The 24571-nt window shown below is 42.1% G+C and overlaps 1 protein-coding gene across 1 annotated transcript in view; it reads right to left on the bottom strand.

The window, feature by feature from the left end:
* Window positions 1–23272, bottom strand: part of LOC311497921 (nidogen-1-like) — a 34442-nt gene extending 11170 nt beyond the window's left edge. The window contains exons 1-10 of the mRNA XM_084558304.1: window positions 23010–23272; window positions 8044–8346; window positions 7405–7634; window positions 6518–7170; window positions 6296–6436; window positions 5946–6197; window positions 5560–5760; window positions 5231–5470; window positions 2735–2872; window positions 1595–1723 (exon numbers count right to left, since the gene is read on the bottom strand). Coding sequence (XP_084414430.1) covers window positions 1595–1723; window positions 2735–2872; window positions 5231–5470; window positions 5560–5760; window positions 5946–6197; window positions 6296–6436; window positions 6518–7170; window positions 7405–7634; window positions 8044–8346; window positions 23010–23216 — 2494 coding nt within the window. The 5' untranslated portion in view covers window positions 23217–23272. The remainder of the gene's footprint in view (window positions 1–1594; window positions 1724–2734; window positions 2873–5230; window positions 5471–5559; window positions 5761–5945; window positions 6198–6295; window positions 6437–6517; window positions 7171–7404; window positions 7635–8043; window positions 8347–23009) is intronic.
* Between the last annotated feature and the right edge of the window lie 1299 nt (window positions 23273–24571).

The following is a 24571-nucleotide window of genomic DNA, read 5'->3' as shown; positions in this document are numbered from 1 at the left end:
ACATGAAGTTAGTCCTGCCACGGAGTCAGGCTGAGGTCAGGTTATGATTGAGATTAAGAAAAGAAACTGAAGAGGCAGTTCTCAGGTAGATGATCTCCTGTTGGACAAACACGACGCCTGAAGTTGTTGTTGAGAGTTTTGCAATAAAAATGGGTTACAACACATCAAATGGTCAGAATTAGCAAACATCAGTCTGGACCAAAGTGGTGAATGGGATGTCCTGATTGGTATCTGGGGAGATCCAGGCATTTCTGATCAGCACCAGGCTTCTGCCCAGTCTGATCTTTAGTAGTTATTTATTTTAGGTCTGACAGAAACTAAAACCACATCCCTGTAGCATCAAAACCACTTCTTCCCCAAAAAAATCAAAGCAGAACAAGAAAAAAAACAAAATCCTGTGACTAACCATGTCAGCTGTTAGTCAGTAACTAGTGTAATGTGGATGTGTGGTGAGGTGGTAGTAGTTGATCATCTAAACAGAATCCATGGAGTCCACTCAGTCAAAGGCTGCACCCAAACAACAACAACAAACACTGAACGTTTAAAAGAAGAGAAAAGTTTCCTGGAGACAGCGTCAAGGAGAAACATCTTCCAGAGAGGGTTAGGGAGTTTATGGCAGCGTTGGATGACCAGAACATTTCTGGAGTAGAGAACACAAGGTACCAGCTACCCTCTCCACACTACATTAACTTTGACTGAAAGATTTATTGGACTGAATCCAGTCCACTCTAGGAGAAGACAAGGAAGACAAGGACAGACTTTAGGAAGCTACAGGAGACCAACTCTAGGAGAAGACAAGGAGGACAAGGACAGACTTTAGGAAGCTACAGGAGACCAACTCTAGGAGAAGACAAGGAGGACAAGGACAGACTTTAGGAAGACACAAGAGACCACCTCTAGGAGAAGACAAGGAAGACAAGGACAGACTTTAGGAAGCTACAGGAGACCAACTCTAGGAGAAGACAAGGAAGACAAGGACAGACTTTAGGAAGACACAGGAGACCACCTCTAGGAGAAGACAAGGAAGACAAGGACACACTTTAGGAAGCTACAGGAGACCAACTCTAGGAGAAGACAAGGAAGACAAGGACAGACTTTAGGAAGCTACAGGAGACCAACTCTAGGAGAAGACAAGGAAGACAAGGACAGACTTTAGGAAGACACAGGAGACCAACTCTAGGACATTTACGACCAGAGAGGGACTTAGTCAATGCATAAGTAAATACTGACACTGGAACTAGTTGCTCAAATCGTTTACAAAAGAAAATCAAGAATTTATTATTATGAATATTTTTTTGTTCCCTTTGCAAACTAGATTTAGATTGAAAATACTTAAATGTTTTCTTTTATGTAACATGTCAACCCTATTGTAAATAGTGCTCTATCCAGTGTATTAGACAGTCTGCTCTGGAACGAATCCCATTTACTGTTGGAACAGAACGTTTATTGTTCCTGTGTTGGCGGCCTTCAGAACATCTACATGTGAAACAAGGGAGTCTTTAAACAAAGTCAGACTCACACTGGAACCACACACACACACACCTCCCACTCAACTAGGCAACACTGTACACACACAACAACCAATAAAACGTACCAATGCAGGTCTTTCCATCGCTGGCGAACACGAAGCCGACGAGGCATTCACAGCGGAACGTTCCAGGCTGATTGGTGCAGAAAGCGTTGGGTCCACACACCTGAGGAGTCTCCCGGCACTCGTCAATATCTGACAATAACAACAGATATATGAATACTGAGTATAAAGCTAAGAGACCCTTTAAAAGTGTTGCACAAGCACACTTTGGATTACTTAGGCCAAAAATTCCAGTGGTTTCTGAAAGCTGAGATATTGTAATTTGACTTGTGCCTCTTAATAGAAGGTATAACACTCTCACTGCCAGATACTCAAAGTTCCAGGTATTATGAAAGAAACTGGCCAAATCACTAACTCAAAGGACATTATCTAAACTTATGAAGGTTCATTTAAGGTACTTATCAGTCTTCTTCGCTCTGTAACAACTCCACCCAAACTCCAGTCAGCGCTGTGAGTTTTTTGCCAGTCGGGTTAATTTTTGTTTCTACTTCCTGCTTCACTTTCAAGAACGGCGACTGAAGCCTTCGTCGAAATTTTGCCAACGACGAGTCGTACAAATGTTTACATCTCTGAACCTCCTCAGTTAACCTTTCCTCCATGTGTTCCGTCTTTATTGATCCAAAACAATTGATTTGAATATTGCAGATATTGAGAAGCAGCTGGAAATACTAACGCTATCAAGAGGACCACTCACAGCTCTTGCAGTCTACGTCGCCGTGGAGAGGTGCTAGGGTCTGTGTAGGGTCTGGGCAAATTGGCGCAGAAGCATAAACCACCTCTTATAATCAAAATAGGAAATAAAATCCAGGCAGACATTTTAAAGACGTGGGAGTTAAAGGGTTAAACTCTCATTAAGAGGTGGTGTGTTCACCTTATCAGCTGATTGAAGAAGAAATTAGCATATACAGCTAGCAAGAAAACTCAATTCTTAGCAGAATATGAGTCCGTCACACGTCATTTGATTTTCATTATGGGGCGAGTTTCAACTGATAACAAGAAAAAAATACCACACAATTGGATAGTCAGTAATATGCTGTAAAATTAACTCCACGGTGCTCATTTGACTTTTTTAAAGTAATTAATAAAAACTTATTATATAGTATACTATTTCTACATGAATTTCAACCCTGGTGGTTGTGTTACCGTTGCAGTAGCGTCCATCTCCGGCATAACCAGCTGTGCATTCACAGCTGAACTGGAGGCCTTCACCAGGTCTGCACACCGCGGTGACGTCGCAGCCGTGTCGGCCTGTGAAACACGGATTCTGCTCTGGAAGGCCGCCTGTTAGAGAAAACAACAGGTTATAATCAACGCAGTCACAAACAGCTCGTCTGGGTAGAAATAAAGACGCATGCACTTTTCTACTCAATTTTAATTATACAGCATAAATCTCCGTTCAGAATATCCCAAGAAGCTTCACGGAACCCAGAGCCTGAAACCCCTACGAAGCTGGAGGGAACCTGTTATACACTTTTATTTGTTATTCATTTGAAAGAACACTCCCGTGATTTTCCCCAGAGCTTCTGAAACAGTTTCAGACGTAAACCAGACAGTACCAGACGGCTGAAAAGGATCAAAAACCCAGCCCTAACTAAGGGTTCTACAAACTAGTGGACTAGCCCATTAGTGGACTTTGCTGCTGGACCGTGACTCTTTAAGCATCATGTGGACTAGTCACTGATCACTTGACAATAACAACATGGCTGCCTCCTAGAAGACAGGTGAGGAGCCCAGAGGGTCATTGGTTCATCAAGTGTGTGGAAATACTTCACTAAAGATGAAGCCCATACTACCGTGACATGTCAGTCCTGAAATACAACTAAAGTACTACTGCAACAAAGTCATGCTAATGCTAACGCTAGCAGAGGAACGGTCCAAATCCTCTGGACAGCAGTCAGTTAACAACTTGACCAAACGTCCTGTGGTAACAGAGAGAAGGAGGCTGCACATCAACTATCTGATAAAGATATTAGACCTTTAGCTGCTACACTATCCCATCTAACAACACGCTGTGGAGTACTATTAAATGCTACTGATGGTGCTGAGGTGCTGCCTGTTTTTATACAGGCTATACATATCTGCAGCTCACAGTATGTAGCACATGAGCTGTCTGTCCTCAGCAGATGATTCAGGTCAACAATATAGATTTATTACTTTCTACTGTGACCTTGTCAGAGACTAGTCAGTGTCCACTTGACTTTCATCATATATTAGTCGATAAAACATCTGAAGCTGTGCAGCCCCCAGTCCTAACCCAGTATGTTTGGAGGGTGGACTGTTGATCTGTAGGACACAACCCTTCCATCATTATTTATTTGCATCCCTTGTTAACTATTTTCTGTAGAAAATTGACTATTCTTGTTTCCATCAAGAAGCTAGGATCTACTTATGTGAAGTTTGTTCCTCAAAGGAAACACAGCCCAGATGTTCCACTTTTTGCCAATAAAGCTCCCGCTGAGTGATGTTTGCTTGTGTAACTCAGAGACCCCTGCATGTTTACCTTTAACCCTTCCTTTAATTTAAAAAAAATCCTTGTGATGCCCTTCCTCCTGAACTCCCCCCGCCCCAGCTGTGGCCTGAAGGTTGGTATCTCGCTGACCTCAGCCACCGACCTTCACCCCCTGCCAACAGTCTCACAGCCGCTCTCATTGCAGCTGAGGAAATACCGCCTGTTTCAGATTGCTGTTTATCTTCCTCTGATGTTCTACTGCAAACACCATGAGGCACTAAACTGTCGGAGGCGTGCTTCGGTACATTCCTCTGGGTAATAACACACATCGCCTTTAGTCTGTCACTACACAAAGAGCATGTACACTGTGTCACTGAAACGATGGGTCAAAATACGACGAGTGCATAGCGGTTTACATTTACAGATTTCATGTCCCCATGTGGACATTTTCCTTTCTTAAGCTGAGGACAGATCAGAAACGAATGGAAGGACATTTCTGCCAAGGAACATAAATAACAATTGTTTCAATGATTAACTAAATCATCTGCCGACTATTTTCTTAATTAATTAATACATTTGTTTAACCTTTGTGGTACCTTCAAATGTTCTAACACCTTTTATCCTTGTGGAGAAATTGACCCTAAAGAACACTCATGTGTACAACATGGGTACACTGAAACTGAGAACATATCATGGTTTTAATTTTATGTTTTTCCAGTTGTCCCCATTAAATTAGGAAAAGTCATTAAATACGAAGCAAAAACAAATATGTCAATCATATATTTAGAGACATTAAATATTGAATGGGGTCAAATTGGCTCCGAACATAATAGGAGGGTTAATCATTTAGACCAGGGGTGTCAAACATACGGTCCACAGGCCAAAATCGTCCCACAGGATGAATTTGCAAAGTGACAAAATTACATAGAGGACATTAACTGTCTTTTTTAAATATAAGTAACTGCTATTCTTAATTTGTCCACTAGGCTGAACTGTTTTAGTCAGAGTCAGATCCACTAGCTTTTGGTTCCACTATTTGATGATATGTTATCATTTAGGAGCGTCATATGTTTTCCATAACCAATCAGCTAGTTGGAGAGTTAGTACTGACTCATAACAATGTTATATTTGACATGATTTCTTTTTTTTTTATTATTATTTTTGGCGTCTCAGAAGGTGTAAGAACTCACTATTAATGGAGCCAATCCTGTTACTCATGGCATAACGGATGAGACTGTTGTCAGAGTCGAACATCACAAAGATCTGGTCCACGCTGAGCTGCTGGGGCTGGGTAAACGGCGTCGGCCCAGTGGCGTCGAGGTGGGGGCAGCTCTGGAAGGTGATGGTCTGGCGCCACTTGTAGGTCCTGGTCTGGATCTCGCCATCAGGGGAGGTGACGGTGTAGTCACGGCTGGAGGAAGAAGTGATCACTGGGAGGTGGAGAAAAAACTTTCATCACGTGACAGTCGACTTTAAAAAATCTGAACTCATGCGTCTGTGTGGTGTCTAAGCTGCTTACGGTTTCTGTCGTACTGGTAGATCTCCTTGTAAGGGTTGATCTGGACAGAGTATCCCAGCGGGACGGCAGGCAGACGTCCCTCCAGCTCGGTGCTCACCACCAGGTGGTCGTGTTCATCAATTCCTTTAAACTGCTGCTTGATGTTCAGACGCTCATTACCAGGGTAGAAGATCACCTCAGCCTGTCGCGAAAATGCTCCGCCTGCATGAATGTAGGGGGAAAACATGAGTATATCCACAAAAATGTGAAACAAGTAGCTTCTTTAAGTGACGAGATCCTACAGCCGATGTTTTTCATTCATGCTGAACCAGGCGCCAATGCTAATGATTAAATATCCACCGTCACCAGCCTTTATACAGCAAAGCAACAACAACATGTCCCCTCACCAATGAGTCTGAAGCCGTTCTGGTAGCCGGGCTGCTCCAGGGCGAAGGCCCAACCAATGACGCCCCCCAGGGAAGACAGCAGCTGCAGGGAGGGCCCCACACTCTCTGGGATGTTGCTGATGGCGACATATGCTCGACCATCGTTTGCTACCACGTAGGAGTGCAAATCGTTGTTACTCAGTTCCACTGGTGAAGGTGAGTTCCCCACGAACACTCGACCGTTCACCTTTCCGTTCATCCTCTGGGGTTTGCCTGGAAAACATTTTTTGTTCGGATTAAAAAAAGCTGTAGCTCCACTTCAGAGTCAGAGGTTAAGAAGTTCTCCGATAAGCTCTCATAAAGTTCCTCACCTTCTGCGACACAGTCCTTCCCGTTACCATAGAAACCAGGCCTACAGTGGCAGCAGTACCCGTTGCTATAATCCCGGCAGTCAGCGAATGCCGAGCATTTTTGTCTATTGTGGGCACACGTCTCCGAATTGTACGTAAATACTGTGAAGAAAAATAAAAACTAATTTCACAGGGGATTTTGAAAAGAAAAAACACACAAAGTTCAACACGTTAGTGATTTACCGTTGACATTCAGATTGTCCTCATCCACCACGACAACCTGGGGGTGATGGGTACGTGAATGCGGTGGCACCGGTTGGACAGGTTCAGGGTTGGTGTACCGTGGCTCGACTGGATCGGTGTCAGGGTTCCTCGGCTCGTATGGAAAGTATCTCGGCTCACTGGGCTCAGGAATGGTGTATGTTGATGGCGTAGTCTCAGGGTATGTTGGTTCAGGTTGATCCAGGTCTCCTGCCTCAGTAGGATCTGGGTATCTTTGTTGAACCCTTTCAGTGCTGGTGGAAGTTGGTGTGGTAGTCTCTGATTTGGGGTATTCTTGCTCAGCTTCTTGATCGGGTTCTTTAGAAAATGGCTCCACAGTCGAGACGGTCTTGGGCTCTGTGTAACTGGGCTCAGTAGGACTCACAGTTGCAAAGTTCTTGTTGTCTTCTTTTCCTGGCACTGCCTCAGTAGCTCCTGTCATCTGGGTTTCAAAGGTTGAGAGGTCCACCTTCCGAGGCTCATCAGGTTGCCGTGGCAACATGGTTACAGGAGGTTTGGTAGCGGCGTCCTCATCCTCAGGAGATCTATCGACCATCCCCGCTGTGATGGCAATGAAGAACGGCGAGGTACCAATCTCGTACACCCAAACTCCATTACGTCCTGAGTTTGTCTTTCTGGTTGGACATGAGAAGGAATAAATATCAGTGTCAATGAAATCTGTCTTTACAGCGGAAACCTGAGATAGAAAAACCTAAAATATAAACGATATATGATCCAGGTTTTAATTCACCACTGGTCTTATAATGACTATTAAAGACTAAAGAGGCATTATCAGACCTTTGTTTTTTGTTCAATATCAGCCCAAATTAAACATCACTAGTTGTCAAACAGTGACATCAGCTCCATACTTTGCAAGATCCTGGATGGAAGTCTCTTCATCAGTGGTGGTGCGGAAGTACGTCCCCTGTTGGGTTTTCCAGAACCAGCCTGACACCATGCCTTCATTGAAGCCAGCCTCCAACATCTTACTGTCTCCCTCTATGGATGTGGACAGGAACTGCAGGCCGTCTCTGGGGTACAAGAGGATGGCAGTGGAGGACGACTCCATGAAGGCTATAACCAGCTGGAAGGTATTCCTCTGAAAGTACAAATGAGACGTTTGTGAACAGCAGTTCTCAGCTGTGTCAATTACCTGACCGGCAGTTCCTGCTATACCGCAGCAGAGATTATATTTAATTCCAGGCTTTTATATTCACTTATTGCTTGAATACTGAGGAGTTCGTTCAAAATGTTGTGCAGTTTTAAAAGTTTCTGAACCATAAATCCAGCTTTGGTAAGTACATCTGTAAGATTCAAGAGTGAGAAATGTTTTCTTCTCTTTAACAAAACTGTGTAATATACAGCGTACATGCTGTGTGTTCACTGTGTGAAACTGATTACATAGTTGTATCGGTCAGGCTGTAGCACAGAGGTAAAACCACAGACCTGAGATATGAAAGAAACTGTCCTGTCTGCTTCAAAAAAAACTAAACAAAAGAGTCCCTCACCTTAACATCTAGTTCATCGCCTCGTCTAGACGTCATGTGGGCAGCCATGTTCTCCCAGGTGACGATGAGGGCATTGGTGGGCTTCACTTCCTCGTCTCTGGGGAAAGCTTGCTTGATGTGCCCAGCAGCTCGACTCAGTATGTCCGGACTGTTGTCCTGCCTGAAGTAGACTTTCCCCTGTCCGTCACTGTTGTCCAGGTTCCCCAGGAGCGCTGCAATCATTTTGAAATTGCCGGGCATGTTCCCCAGATACTCAACCTCTGCTGGAGGTTCGACAACAGCCACAAATCCATTGGTGTTAATCTGGAACAAGAGTTTGATCGGGTTTGTTTGTTAATAAGGATTTCTGTGCACTCTGCTGAAATTATGGGAGGATCATAAATAGTACTGACTTTCAGAACATTCTACATTTCTGACTCAAAACATCAGCGGATTTTCACACAAGTCCTGATCCATTGATTTGTGGGTTCCAAACTCTTTAGAGATGGTTCTGGAACCTTTTCCAGCCTGATGAGCAACAACAACTCTTTCTCTGAGCTCCTCAGAAAGCTCCTTTGTCCACAAACATGTGTTGTGAAGATCAGACTGAGACAAATCCCTGATTTATTTAAACTAAACCAGGAACCGAACCGCACCTGAGTCTCATTACATTGATGGAAACACTTCTGAACACATGGACTCTGATTTAATCCTAGAGGAGCACCTCTCTGATATGTAACATTGGCTCATTTTCCTGAAAAAACAAATACACAAGTAAAATAATTATTTCATTTATTTGATTTGGTTTCCTTTGTCAACTTTAAGAGCTTGTGTCTTTATACGGGTCTATCTCTGCCATTAAGAAAATCTGGAATAAAAAAAATAATAATTTTGAGAAACTTTCTCATTATTGTGACAATTCTTCATATAAGAAACGAATATACTGTAATTATGACGCATATGTTCATACATGTGACTTTGTATCGTCTATGTAAAACTGTCTCACATTCATATTTAGGTCTTTGAGTGCGAGAATCTTCATCATTATGACGTTATGTATGTCACGATTATGATAAAGTTCTATGAATATGAGGTGGAGGTTTGTACAAAAGGCTTAGTGTGATAAAATGATAAGGTCTGATCTAAAAGATATGATTTAGTATTTCATATCTATGTATATTTCAAAGATCCTCAATATTTCCCACTGATGCTAATGATCCAGTTTGATAAATCAGTCAGATAAATCAGAAAAACAATAGTTTTTAGGGGGGAACACTATTTACTATATATTTGAAAGAAAACCACGCTTCATTTTTTTGTATAATTATGGGCAACTAAATCCTAATTGTGAATTATTACTGGAAAGGGTGTATGCCTTGCGAGTGAGGGCAGACAGGAAGTTGGCTGGAGTACAGAAAGACCTCCAGTAAAAATGCAAATATCTCCAACAACTCGTCATCCCAATGCAGCTCTGCTCATATTGTCAGCCCACAGGAATCCAACCCACTTCAGAAGAAAAGGATTTCTGTAACCTCATAAACTCAAATCCTCCGTACACTGACTGCCATGGTTACTGTATGAGCCCAGAACAGCGTGTCCATGACATGTTTTCTCACCATTCAAGGCAAAGGCGGCAGATTTAGTCAAAACAGCTTCAGTTTATGTTAGTGGCAGCTCAACTGATGATATCGTGTTAACTGGTGAAAACCTTGTTCGCTTTGAACTTGAATAAAGATCTTTCTTTTTTATTGTAACTGTCAAAGCTTTTTCAGTTTATACGACAAGATATTTATTGGTTTATTTATCTTTACAATATGATCAGTGCTGGTCACGAGTCTTGACTAAAGCAGGGAAAGACCTTGGTTCCAGAAGGATTCTCCTAATCTTTCCTGGACACTTTCCTTGACATAAACATAGTTGACAAAGGGCTGAAGAAACGTTTAGTACCTCGGTGTGTTGCATACTCTTGGACCAGGGTGAAGCTTAATAGTGGTTTAATTTATACAGCAAAGGTCAGAAATGATCAACAATGTTTCCCCAGGCTCTGGTGTACCCCAAAGCTCTGTCTTGGGCCCAGTTTTATTATTTCTGTGAGTGTATTTTCACCACGTACCAAGAACCTTTTAATGTCAGCTCCTCTACTCGTGTTTTTGTGTTTTGGTCTTCATGTAGACCCAGGGACATTGGTTATCCCTCAAACATCCCTGATTTTGAAAGAAAACTTTCTGAAGGTTCAGGAACTATCTACTAAATGCTCCGACTTACCAAGTACACCAGCATTTTGCAAAATGAAAGCTGAATGAAAGCTTTCGCTCACTGTCCTTTAACGCAAACAGTTATTTACAAGAGTATTATGGGACTTTCCTGCTATGCTATACATATTCAAATGGTTAATGTTTAATTGTGGCTCAGGGGGGCTCTCATTTCAAACAACAAGCCATTAAACAAAGAGCTAACTGGACTACAGGAATGAATCAGCTGCCTTCAGCACAGACCTACGTCTTGCAACGGCACATCTCAAAGTCTGAGAAATATTAGATGGTATGTGATAAACAGTTTTTCACAGTCAGTGTATTGGTGATGGCAGAAATGGGCATTTTCCACAGTGAAGTTATTTTTACAACAAATTTTAGATAGATAGATAGATAGATAGATAGATAGACAACTTTATTGATCCCTTTGGGAAGTTCCCGCAGGGAAATTGACAAATTTATGTTGCAGAGATAATTGTAGGTGAAGTGAACACCACTTGGAATACAATATTCTAAATCAAAGCCATAATCAAGGTGGTGATGGACACCAACTGGACATCAGTGGATGACAGAGTGAGTTTCAAGTTACCGACCAAGTTGCTGGGTTTAAAAAAATAATCATTTCCAACTCAAAACTGATCTTAATTTTAAAGATCCAATATCAATTCATAAAATCTTCAACTTTCCAAATACACGACAAAATCTCACGAGATGAATCCATGTGTGAGGGAGATCCATCATGACAGAAGCTCCAACTCAGAGATCATTGACAGGACTGAAAGATGACTGGACTTAAAACGTATGAGGACAGAGAAGAGATGGACAAAATCAAAGACACAAGAAAGATGAGAAACTAGAGGGGAAGATGGAGGAGCCAACAACAATGTTCATTTTGTGAACATCTCTTAGCGAAGTAAAATAGTTTTGAACCTGAAATATTTCTAAATTAATTGAAAATGAATTACATCTAGTAAAATCTATTCAGGAAAGGAATAGCAATACCCAGCCCTAGTACCCACTGACTGACCTTTAAACGTTTGCGCATGACCAAAGAATCTGTGTCAACCTTTCAGCAAACATTAAATAAAACAAGACATTTGGACGGAAAAGTCCATTAAGAATCATTTTTATAGGTTCAGTAATGAGTTCAAACTGCTGTGACTCAATGGGGAAGTCATCTTCCATCCAATACAGATCTTGAGTGCGTTAGTAGCTCAAGACATAAACTGTATATGTAACAGTCCTCCATCTTGCCTCATCGTGTACATCCTGCTGTCAGCCTGGCAGAAAGAAAAAACAGCTGCTTTGTACAGAAACATGTCTTCACTCCTAAACTGCCCCAAACATACCCACAACTCTGGCTCTGCCTAGAAAACACTGGGAAAATATGTTTTATACACAATTTAGTTCACACCATGTACTAAATAGGAGTAACTAACCACAGGAGTTATTTCAGCTACTTATAGTTATCTAAAGTTTTAACTAAATAAAGTTTCAAACTGATCCAAATACTAACTCTGAACAATAAAACTATTGATAAGATGTGAATGAAAACCCAAAACTGATGCAAAGTGATCAGAAAGACGACTCCTTGCACTGTTGGAACTACAGGATTAACTAATCCAGTCATATACAAAATTATCACAGAGTTAATTATTGCAGAGGCTGAAGCTAAACATTTTTACCCCTCGGGCGCCACTCCTAAAAACATCTGGCGCAACCACGTAATTTTTCACATGTATTTCAAATGTTCACTTTATAGAAGCTGACTGGATTGAGTGAAAGGAGTTGGAAGATGAGATAGACAATAAACGGCAAATTCAGTACAGGAAGGATTTTGCTTGACTTTATTTTCGCTCATTCCAAACCTTTAAAACATCCCTGAAATTATCCTGATAGTCAGGATTAGCTCAGTGTGTCTCAGTAAAAAAAACTCCCAATCTAAACCCCATTCAGAGCTTGCTTTAACACCCATCGATTAATCTGATTACCCTTGACCAGCTCCAGAGGTGGTCTGGGACACATGTGACCTCCTTCCTCTGGTAGTGTGAACACACAGTGAGTCCTGGGTCACATTAAAGACCACCTCATTTAGTTTTACTTCATTCATTCAGTTAACCGCTATTAGAAATTATTAATGGATGAAAAGTAAAATGCACCGTAAATAATAAATACATCTAAACAAGAACTAACTAATGAATTTATTTTATAACGTGACTTTTGCACTAAAATGGTGGAGCTCAATACATAGACTTCCAAAATATGTATCCTCTCCCCAAGTCATGGCGCACACACAACAAACAGCTGTTCATGGTTGTGACTCATTAGAGACACCAGCTGTTATATTATATGCAGCGTGACTGTATATTTGTCTACAAAGCACGAAACTGAGATCAGATCTCTAGAGCTGGCTGAGGACACATGTAGAGACACATTTTGATGTCAGGTGTGAACACAGGTACCTAAGGCTGGCCACTTGTGATCAGATTGTTCAGGACGGATGTTAATACGAGGTCTGAACATGGTTTTTGTCTCACAAGCGTCTACATGGCACTAAGTTCAGCCTAAAGCCACGTTGAACCAGAACATGTTCTCAAAGGCAAATTGAGGGTTTGTGAGCAAAAACAAACCCTCACTTTGTGTGACAAAAGAGCAGCACAATAGAGGACATAATTATCAACCTGAGCCAGAGAGGAGCAGGTTCATCATCAATCTCTACAAGGAGCCACCAGCCGAGGGCTCAAAGCTCAGAGCCTCTGAAAACATGAAAGAAAGAAATTATCTTTAAGTTTGAGAAGATGGGAGAGGTGAAGAAACACGAGACAAAGAGGAAGCTGCCCCGCTTGGGTGCCTCTGTAAAGCCTGGAGTGTCTCAGCAGAGACATGTCTTCAGGGGAGCTTTTAACCCCCGCTATCCTCCCCCACCCACCTCCACCACCCCTACCACCCCTACCAGAAACGCATGAATGACGGCAGCATGTGGGTAAAAGGCCGGGGCCTCCCAGCAGGTATCTGACTTTAGAGAAGCCGCCTGCACAGCTGAAGACGCTCAAGGTCCATCGCAGTGAACACAGCCGAGCTTTTATCCAAGCAAACGAGTTCACAGATGAACATTCACAAACTCTGGGAAGTTAACAGGCTGAATAGAAGGATGGCTCAGAGCTATGTGTGTGCAAACTGAAATAAATCTGACAATAAGTGATTCAGCTAAACACTTAAAAATAATAAAACATTTCAGAGCAAATACCCCACTACAAACTGGCTGGCTAGCATGACTCTGAAAATACAGGATTGTAAATACTTAAGAAAAGATGGTGACACATTTAACACTTAATGCAGACTGAATGTAAACTTTGAATAGGAACTAAAACCAATAAGGATCACTAACAAAGCCCTGCATGTAATAAATAGTTAGTCCTGCAAAGTGGTTTACAGTTGGCATTTCATTAAAGGTAAGAGGAGGAACTACAGCTTGAACCGTCAACCATCTGAGAAACGCCACATGATAATAAAAGACACAACATATGGTGCGTTTAAAGACTGAGGCTTGGAGGGAGTTGGTGCAACGTGTCACCATATCATCACATTAATGCAATAAATAGTAGGGATGTCCCAGTCAAGTTTTTTGCCCCTTGATCTAACACCAGTATTTTAAAGTTGGTCTCCTGTAGCTTCCTAAAGTCTGTCCTTGACGCTGTCTCCAGGAAACTTTTGGTTCTTCTTCTTCTTCTGCTCTGACTTTAGGCAGCTTTGACACTAGTCAACCACTGCTAAAATAGAAGAAGAAGTAGTTCTGACTCTACAGAGACGTGGTTTTGGTTTATGTCATTTGTAAAATAAATAACTACATAAGATCAAACTGGGCTGAAGCCTGATATTGATCTGTCATTTTAAAGATGCCTTGATCGGCCCCGACACCTTATATTAAATAGTCCCAGCTTTCCATCCTGTCACACACTACACAGCAACATAGCACGACAACAATCAGAGCAACTAAACATTAACTGTAGTTATGTATCTCTGCAGAAACCTTCAAGCCTCTGGAATCTGGTTTTGAAAACTATAAGTGAGTCAGACTGGAGAAAAGTCCACTGGAATAAGAAGTAGATGTCAGTCAAACACAGCTTAGGTTTTGTGTTCGGCTGCATTTTCTGTGATGCTCCCAGCTGTTAATGGCCTGGCTCAACATGTAATAATGCCCTTACTGTTTGAGGACCTGCAGCAGAGGGATCCTGTGTAGTCCTCGGGGGAAATGTCACTGACATCACACATGTCCGACCCCTGAGATCATCATTATCAGTGTGAGAACGGCAGCGGGAAGAAACCCTGACCGCTGCCATCTGGTTTTGGAGGACAGATGTCTCGTGTCTATACATTCCAGATGTGCCAACTCTACAAGGACGCTGCGTCCTCTTCCTGCCGGCAATCGAGCTCACGACTGGAAAACCTCCAAAGCATCAACAACCTGGACCTGAGCCAGGAGATGGTGTTTTTACTGTCGACTCCATGATATCACTTTGAATGTAAAGAAAAAAGAAGGCTCGAGGAGTGTCAGCGTAGGACGGCTAATTATTGGGGAAGCACAGAGCAACAGGATGTCACTCATTTTGGGAAGCTTAAGGGGGGAGGACACTTAAAAGACACTTTTATGGACTGCAGGCTCGGAGCAACCACTTCTTGCCTCACACTGTGGGAAGATCCACCACAGGGGGTTGACTGATAATCACTGGCAGCTGTCAGTCGGATGCTCTTACTCCAAAAATCTTGTTTAACTCAACATTAATCAAACCCATATAACTTAATGATCTAGAGGGGATTCCACAGTTCCCAATAACATTTCTGGTTGCATAAGAAGAGCGTAAAACGATGCAGCCATTAAACTTCAGACAGAACCAGTCACATGTAGGACGAAGCAAAAGACACAGTGACGGTGGTGCTACAGTAAACTTAAACCTGATCTTTAACACAAATACAACCAACCTATGTTTATGTTTAACAGCAAAACAGGAAGTAGGTTTCTTACAACATAAACAAAAAAATCACCTAACCTTGAGGACAAACCTTTGACTAACACCATCCAAGTAGTTTTCATTAAAATTATGAATTCTAACGCACGTTCAGGACACTAAGAGGATGAATCTCTGCTTTACTTTCAGTTGAAGAAACAGCTGAATCAACGTCTAGTTTCTTAAACTGACTGAGCAACCTGGAAGCTGCAACTCCTCTGCACACAAGGCTTCATTTCCAAACATGCAACTTATGATTTGTGATGAATGTGCCAAATAAGTTAGTACTTTCAGAAACATACACAGAGATGTCGTCAAATAAATGTTTTGCAGAACAGTCCTAACCTCTAACAAACTGTTTTGAGGAACGACGCGGCCATTTGTTGAGTAAAAGCTGAGAATTAAACCTAATTTTACCAAACTGCATTTTATTCAAATAAAGTTCTCATGAAGCTGTTTGTGTTTGGATTCGACATTTAAGGACTTTGGCCTTTAAAGGTTTTCAATAAAGGTGTCAAACAAAAGTGTAACTTGGACACATACAGTATAGCCTGGTAGAAAGCATTGATTACTGCCCTGATGATTTGTGATGAATGTCAAGTTACTTGTTCACAGAAAAGTCAACATGGTTTTCAGAAACATGCACAGAAATGTCTTTGCAAAAAGAAATGGTTTGTGAAACGCTCCTAACATCTATATATATAATAACTGTTATATATAATGACATGGCCATTTGTTGAGTAAAGCTGAGAATCAGGCCTTTCTACCAAACAGTTGGTAGTAAATGTGGAATCTGAAACTGACTGTATTTTATTTAAATAAAGTTCTCATGAAGCTACTTGTGTTTTGATTTAACTTTTGAGGAACTTTAAAACCTTTAAAGTTTTTTTAAAAGTTAAGTAAGGCCTCAGTCAACACTGGTGTATAGGGCAGGGCAATATGTTGACTTCACTTCATTAAGGTTTGATTTTGAATAATCTGAAAAATGGCTAAAAAGCAAATCTCAGTCACTTCTCTGTAGTGATGCTGGCTGTCAGCTTTGTTGGTCCACAATAAATATCAGCCTGAAAAGGAGGATTTTCCATCATGTTCAGTCATGAGTTGATGTTTACAGCCTCAACCAAACTGAATGACCAACCATTATCTGTGCATGTGGGGGTAAAACCAACAAGACACCCAGCATCCTGTCCTCTATGAGAACGCAGGGGTAAAAACAACGTTTAACAGATTAATCCTCCGAAAAAAAAAAATCACAAAATCTGACTCTGCTCAGAATCAAACCAGTTTGGCTCCACAGCGTCTGAAATAACACGAAACATGAAGGCGACTGAAGTGGGACCTGTGGCTCCCTGATGAATTAAAGCCCAGTAATCACACTTTTTAGTCTCCAACAATCATTTCCCGCTAAATGCTTCACTATATTCATCTTTTATTCATATTTTAACGACACATGATTCTCTGAAAGGAGACGTTTCTTGTATTTTTACTGTAAAATACTGATTCACACCCATAATAAAATCTAGGTGGGGCTGGGGAAAATTTAAACTGATTGGATGTTTTGTAGTTATTTGATTTAGGTATAGTCTGTAAAAGTCCTCAAACCTGAAGCCAGAGCAAGTAATGACTGGTGCAGTGTTGGTCATAAGCTCCACCCCCTCCATGTTAGTGGGCGGGACTTGGGCCAAACTAAAACATTAAAGAATACGTAAAATAAATGTTTTTCAAGGAAGGTTTCTGTCATTTCAGGTAGTTACGTTCAATCAACAATCAGTTTGATTCTGATTCACAAGGTCCTGATAAGATTCAATCGTCATGTTTTGGATCTCTCTCACACGTGGACTAAACTTGTTGCATGGTCATTTGTCATGCACAACCAGTCTTGCAAGATGCAGGAAAATATGTGATTGATTTGAGGATTTTATGAATTAATTTGAATCTGAAAACCTTTGTTTTTTTTAACCCAGCCCTGGTACCTACGTCCTAGAAGTCATGCAGCGACTATAAACCGAGCTTTAGTTTTGCTGTGGTGCAGAGGAGGTATGTAACAATGAGGGACAACAACTTCTTTGCCTTTCAGATCAACATATATTCTCTCAGTTACATATGAGAGAGAACTGATGCAGAGGCATGACCACATTACCCTAATGGGGGCCCCAGGGAAAATCTTGGCTATTGGGGCCCTCACTGACCCCTTCCAGACTCTCTTATGCTCCATTAACTGCAGGTGCACACAGACCAACTAGTCCTGCAGAGCTTAAATATCACTTCATGCTCCCAGTTACTTTGTGTTACTGTTGTTGAATCAGTCTTTCAAACAACAACCAGCAAACACAGCTGAACACTCAGATTTTAACATTAAAAACATTAACATACTGGTCATTTTCTCAAATAATCAGCTGGTCTATTGAGCTAAAAAAATGGTGATCATGAAAACTATGACGTCCTAATGTGCTAATGAAGTCCTCTGTTAGTCAGTAACAGAGGACTGTAATGTGGATGTGTGGTGAGGTGGTAGTAGTTGATCATCTAAACAGAATCCATGGAGTCCACTCAGTCAAAGGCTGCACCCAAACAACAACAACAAACACTGAACGTTTAAAAGAAGAGAAAAGTTTCCTGGAGACAGCGTCAAGGAGAAACATCTTCCAGAGAGGGTTAGGGAGTTTATGGCAGCGTTGGATGACCAGAACATTTCTGGAGTAGAGAACACAAGGTACCAGCTACCCTCTCCACACTACATTAACTTTGACAGAAAGATTTATTGGACTGAATCCAGTCCACTCTAGGAGAAGACAAGGAAGACAAGGACAGACTTTAGGACGCTACAGGAGACCAACTCTAGGAGAAGACAAGGAGGACAAGGACAGACTTTAGGAAGCTACAGGAGACCAACTCTAGGAGAAGACAAGGAAGACAAGGACAGACTTTAGGAAGCTACAGGAGACCAACTCTAGGAGAAGACAAGGAAGACAAGGACAGACTTTAGGAAGCTACAGGAGACCAACTCTAGGAGAAGACAAGGACAGACTTTAGGAAACTACAAGAGACCAACTCTAGGAGAGGACAAGGAAGACAAGGACAGACTTTAGGAAGACACAGGAGACCAACTCTAGGAGAAGACAAGGAAGACAGGGACAGACTTTAGGAAGCTACAGGAGACCAACTCTAGGAGAAGAAAAGGAAGACAAGGACAGACTTTAGGAGGACACAGGAGACCAACTCTAGGAGAAGACAAGGAAGACAAGGACAGACTTTAGGAAGACACAGGAGACCAACTCTAGGAGAAGACAAGGAAGACAAGGACAGACTTTAGGAAGCTACAGGAGACCAACTCTAGGAGAAGACAAGGAAGACAAGGACAGACTTTAGGAAGCTACAGGAGACCAACTCTAGGAGAAGACAAGGAAGACAAGGACAGACTTTAGGAAGCTACAGGAGACCAACTCTAGGAGAAGACAAGGAAGACAAGGACAGACTTTAGGAGGACACAGGAGACCAACTCTAGGAGAAGACAAGGAAGACAAGGACAGACTTTAGGAAGACACAGGAGACCAACTCTAGGAGAAGAAAAGGAAGACAAGGACAGACTTTAGGAAGCTACAGGAGACCAACTCTAGGAGAAGACAAGGAAGACAAGGACAGACTTTTTGGGAATTGGACAGGGCATCCACTCTATTTCGGGGGCGGCTGTGGCTCAGTAGGTAGAGCGGGTTGTCCACGAACCAGAGGGTTAGCGGTTCGATCCCCGGAATGTGCCACATGCCGAAGTGTCCTTGAGCAAGACACTGAACCCCCAGTTGCTCCCAGTGCGTGGCACTGGTGTGTGAATGTGTGTGTGCTTGTGTGAGCGAATGGGTAGATGTGTCTATGATTGTAAAGCGCTTTGAGTACCAATAGGTAGAAAAGCGCTATATAAAAGCAAACATCAGTCTGGACCAAAGTGGTGAATGGGATGTCCTGATTGGTATCTGGGGAGATCCAGGCATTTCTGATCAGCACCAGGCTTCTGCCCAGTCTGATCTTTAGTAGTTATTTATTTTAGGTCTGACAGAAACTAAAACCACATCCCTGTAGCATCAAAACCTCTTCTTCCCCAAAAAAATCAAAGCAGAACAAGAAAAAAAACAAAATCCTGTGACTAACCATGTCAGCTGTTAGTCAGTAACTAGTGTAATGTGGATGTGTGGTGAGGTGGTAGTAGTTGATCATCTAAACAGAATCCATGGAGTCCACTCAGTCAAAGGCTGCACCCAAACAACAACAACAAACACTGAACGTTTAAAAGAAGAGAAAAGTTTCCTGGAGACAGCGTCAAGGAGAAACATCTTACAGAGAGGGTTAGGGAGTTTATGGCAGCGTTGGATGACCAGAACATTTCTGGAGTAGAGAACACAAGGTACCAGCTACCCTCTCCACACTACATTAACTTTGACTGAAAGATTTATTGGACTGAATCCAGTCCACTCTAGGAGAAGACAAGGAAGACAAGGACAGACTTTAGGAAGCTACAGGAGACCAACTCTAGGAGAAGACAAGGAAGACAAGGACAGACTTTAGGAAGCTACAGGAGACCAACTCTAGGAGAAGACAAGGAAGACAAGGACAGACTTTAGGAGGACACAGGAGACCAACTCTAGGAGAAGACAAGGAAGACAAGGACAGACTTTAGGAAGACACAGGAGACCAACTCTAGGAGAAGAAAAGGAAGACAAGGACAGACTTTAGGAAGCTACAGGAGACCAACTCTAGGAGAAGACAAGGAAGACAAGGACAGACTTTTTGGGAATTGGACAGGGCATCCACTCTATTTCGGGGGCGGCTGTGGCTCAGTAGGTAGAGCGGGTTGTCCACGAACCAGAGGGTTAGCGGTTCGATCCCCGGAATGTGCCACATGCCGAAGTGTCCTTGAGCAAGACACTGAACCCCCAGTTGCTCCCAGTGCGTGGCACTGGTGTGTGAATGTGTGTGTGCTTGTGTGAGCGAATGGGTAGATGTGTCTATGATTGTAAAGCGCTTTGAGTACCAATAGGTAGAAAAGCGCTATATAAAAGCAAGGCCATTTTCCATTTTCCATTTAATACCCAACTCATATTCTGATAAGAATGGCTTTACCAGACCACTTCACTGCATCAAATTCACATCTTAATACATATTTACTCACACTAGAATAGAATAGAATAGAATAGAATAGAATAGAATAGAAACGAAGAGAATATCCTTTATTGTCATTTATATAAACTCGGTTAATCAAAACCAACTTGAGCTAAAAATCATTTGGCAGCAACAACAAAACAAAACGAAACAGGAGTTAATGTGTTTCACGCTGAGTGTAGACGGTCCAATCTGGATTAGCTGTCACATGACCTGAGGAATGCATTCTCTCTCTCTCTCTCTCTCTCTCCCTCTCTCTCCCTCTCTCATTGTGTTTGGCGGCTGATGAAAGGCTTATCTGTGTTGGCTTTTAATTGACTCACATTCCAGCCTCTGTTCACATGTTTACATCCAACACCTCCGTCCGTCTGTCTGCAACAAAAACTCCACCTGCAGCTCCACACACATACCACGACCACTCACACATCAACAATGGTGGAAAAAAATAAAACAATCACAAACCAAACCGAGCCAGAAACCAGCAGGACACACAGTCAACAGATACGACTGCAGGCGCTCTGAGAGGACTTTTAATTCAAATGCGTGGAGGTGACTTGGAGCAAATACAAAAGCTTATCAGGTGTCAACAAACACACAAACAGGCCGACGCCTCACAGTGAAAAGACAAGTCTGTTTTCTTATCAAACTGCTCAATCAAGCAGAGACACGCTGCTGAAAACCTGCAGCTAAAATACTTAAAACATAAAACAATTACAGAGTGTGAGAATGAAGTGAGAATAAAAAGCCACAGGGCTCGAGGTTTGAGCTAAAGAGCAATGAGCTTCCATCCAGATATAATATCTGAAGCAGGATTTGAAACACAGAGTGGAGGAAGCTGAAACAACGACTGCCTGAACTGTAGAGACAACGTCAGCAGAAACAGAGAAACATTCCTCCAAACCCTCTAATGAGCACATGCACTGAAAGGTGTCATCGCTAAAACCCAAAGAGGAACCTTCTTCTGCAAACATCTGGACACTGTGAGGCCGATACAGACCGATAACAACGATCTCATCTGAGGCGTCAAACAAACAGAAGAAAAGGGTCGAAAGTGAAGACTGCAGCGACGACGGATCAATCAAAGGCTCCGTTCACACCTCGCATTAACATCACACCTGGTCTCACCTGTCCATCTAACTGGTCTTAATATAAATGTTTCTCCACATGCGTCCCCAGCCAGCACTTGAGATCTGATCTCAGTTTGTGTGTCTGTAAATCAGCAGCGCCATCATGTGGTCAGTAGAATATTGTAGCAGCTGCTGTCTCTAATGGATCTCTACCTACCGCTGGATCAGAACCATCAACAGCTGCTGGTTGACTTGGAGACATGATCCAGATGTTGGAACAAGATGGAAAGACTCTCTTTCACTAACTGAAAGCACAGACGCTAAGTTTATTATTTATTCAGTGACAACTTGAATCCTGAAAACCTCCACATGCACCGTCACTTCACTGCTGGACTGTTTAAAGTAGTTACAGAAAATATCTCAGGTAAATAAAAGTAAATAAAGACATTAGAGATGAAATACGTAACTTAACTTCACGCAGCTCCTCGTACATCAACATGATCACATCAGATATTAACCACATGATGACAATAACAACCGTGTTAAATCATTTTATGATCCTTTAACTTTTATACTTGAATGAGTTAAACTCCTCTTCCACAGATCAGCTCTGTTGAGTAGGTGGTCTTTAATGTGACCCAGGACTCATTGTGTGTTCACACTACCAAAGGAAGGAGGTCACATGTGTCCCAGACCACCTCCACATGTGGACTGACACCAGATCAGTGTTCACACCTGGACCTGTTTAACCTGGACACTAGAGACCAGATCAGTGTTCACACCTGGACTTGTTTAACCTGGACTCCAGAGACCAGATCAGTGTTCACACCTGGACCTGTTTAACCTGGACTCTAGAGACCAGATCAGCGTTCACACCTGGACCTGTTTAACCTGGACTCTAGAGACCAGATCAGCGTTCACACCTGGACACTTGTGATTGGATCGTAAGACGGATGTTAATGCAAAGTCTGAATGTAGGGGAATATTACTCCATCACTCACAGAGTGAATAAACATGAAGACGTCACCGAATAAATAAAACTGCAACAGCCTTAAACATCTCTCCTGAAATATGACTTTAATCATTAATACACCACAGTAGACTGAAAGTTATAGTTTGTTTAAAGTTTGCTATCTCCTGTTTAGTGAATTGAAAAGGAAAATTAATAAATTAAAGTAAGTTTAAAAACATTTCTTCTCCTTTTCCTCTGTGAACAGAGCAGGAAGGTTTTGAAGGAAGTGAATTTGAGATTAGATCTGCATATTGAGAGCCAGAGCCTGAATTTAAATCATTTTCAGCCTAATTTTAGTTTTATTTCATAAAGTCTGAAATGTTTTGTCTAGTTTGTTAAGGTCTAAATTATTTCAGTGTGTCATTTTATTAATGAGTGGAGGCTTTCATGAAAACTAACACATATTTGTTCTAATGTTTATTTCTTTTGTGTTATTATTGTGCAGCTGTTCAAACATTCATGGATGAAATCAAACATTAATTAAACATTTTAAACTCACATAAACTTTGTCGAAGGTTTTGTCGAAGAACATCAGTGACTGGTTCAGAGGCAGCTCTGCGGTGGAGTCGGAGCCGGGCAGCAGCTGCAGGTCCCCGGCATCTTCTCCGAACTCAAACAGCTCCTCCAGCTCCAGAGCCCGGGACAAAACGCTCAGGCTCAGCAAACACGACCAGACCCGCAGGAGGCTCCAGGACCCGGGACTCATCGTTCAACCTTAGCGGTGATCCCCAGTGAAGGAAGCCGGGGAGGAGGTGAAGCGAAGCAACGGTGCACAGTGACTGACTGAAGGGGAGGGGAGGAGGCTGCTGGGAGGGGGGCGGGTAAATGGATGGAAGTCACTTCCGGTAACAGTTTAAAGTAAATTAAATTAAACTGTTAGAACTGTAAATATTATTAATAAACTAATAAAAAATAGTTATACGAAAAAACAATTAACTTTTCCAAAAATCTTCATTCATTCATTTTCTATACCCGCTTATTCCTATTAAGGGTCGCGGGGGTCTGCTGGAGCCTATCCCAGCTGTTGATTAAATTAAATTTCTGGGAAATGCACAATTATTTGGGGGGAACAGTGGCGTGGTGGTTAGCACAAGAAGGTTCTGGGTTCTAATCCAGGCCGACTGGTTCCTTTCTCTGTGTAGTCTGCATGTTCTCCCTGTGTCTGCGTGGGTTCTCTCCAGGTTCTCCAGCTTCCTCCCACCGTCCAAAGACATGCTGGTTAGGTTCATTGGTGATTCTAAGTGAGGAAACAGCCCCTCTTTGTGGCCTTTTGTGGAACTGCAGCTGACTTCATCAACATCTCTATTAGAGTCCATTCAGAGAATCAGTGGGAAACTTCTAGTAAACAGACAGATCCACTGAGTAAATGATTGACGTAGTAAATCCATAGATCCAGTAGGTCCGGAGTTTTCAAATAAATAGTCTGATAGAGAGTTTGACATTCATGTCAGAGTGTGATTAGTTCACTGTGTACAATAATAGTGGGAAAGTCCAATTTCTGTAATTGGTTCACTGACTGTAAAAAGTGTGAAAAGCCAAAGACTGTGGTTAGTTCACTGTCTGTAAGAATAATGGGACAGTCTGTGTGGGTAAGTATATGACTCTAGGAATAGTGGAGTACTGTAGAGTGGTGGGATCAGTTCAGTGTTTTTTTTTTTTAGAATGGTGGGACAATCCAAAATGAGTGGTTAGTTCAGTGTCTTTAAGAATAGTGAGACACTCCAGAGTCTGTGTGGCTAGTTCAGTGTCTGTAAAAGAAAGTGGGACATTCATGTGTGTGTGTGGTTAGTTAAATGTCTGTAAATTTAGTCGGACAGTCCAGTACGTGTGGTTAGTTCATGTCTATAAAAAATAGTGGGACAGTCCAGAGTCAGTGGTTAGTTCACTCTCTGAAACAATAGTAGGACATTCGAGTGTGTGTAGTTAGTTACATTTTTGGAGGAATAGTGGGACAGTCCAGAGTTTGTGTCTAGTTCATGGAAACAGCACCATTTGGTGGCATTTAGAGGAACTGCAGCTGACCCCATCAACATCTCTCCATCAGAGCCCATTGAGAGAATC

Source organism: Chelon labrosus (genome assembly GCF_963514085.1).
Source record: "Chelon labrosus genome assembly, chromosome: 2".
NCBI lineage: Eukaryota > Metazoa > Chordata > Actinopteri > Mugiliformes > Mugilidae > Chelon > Chelon labrosus.
The sequence above is the reverse complement of the archived record's forward strand: the minus strand, read 5'-3'. Positions and strand labels throughout refer to the sequence as shown.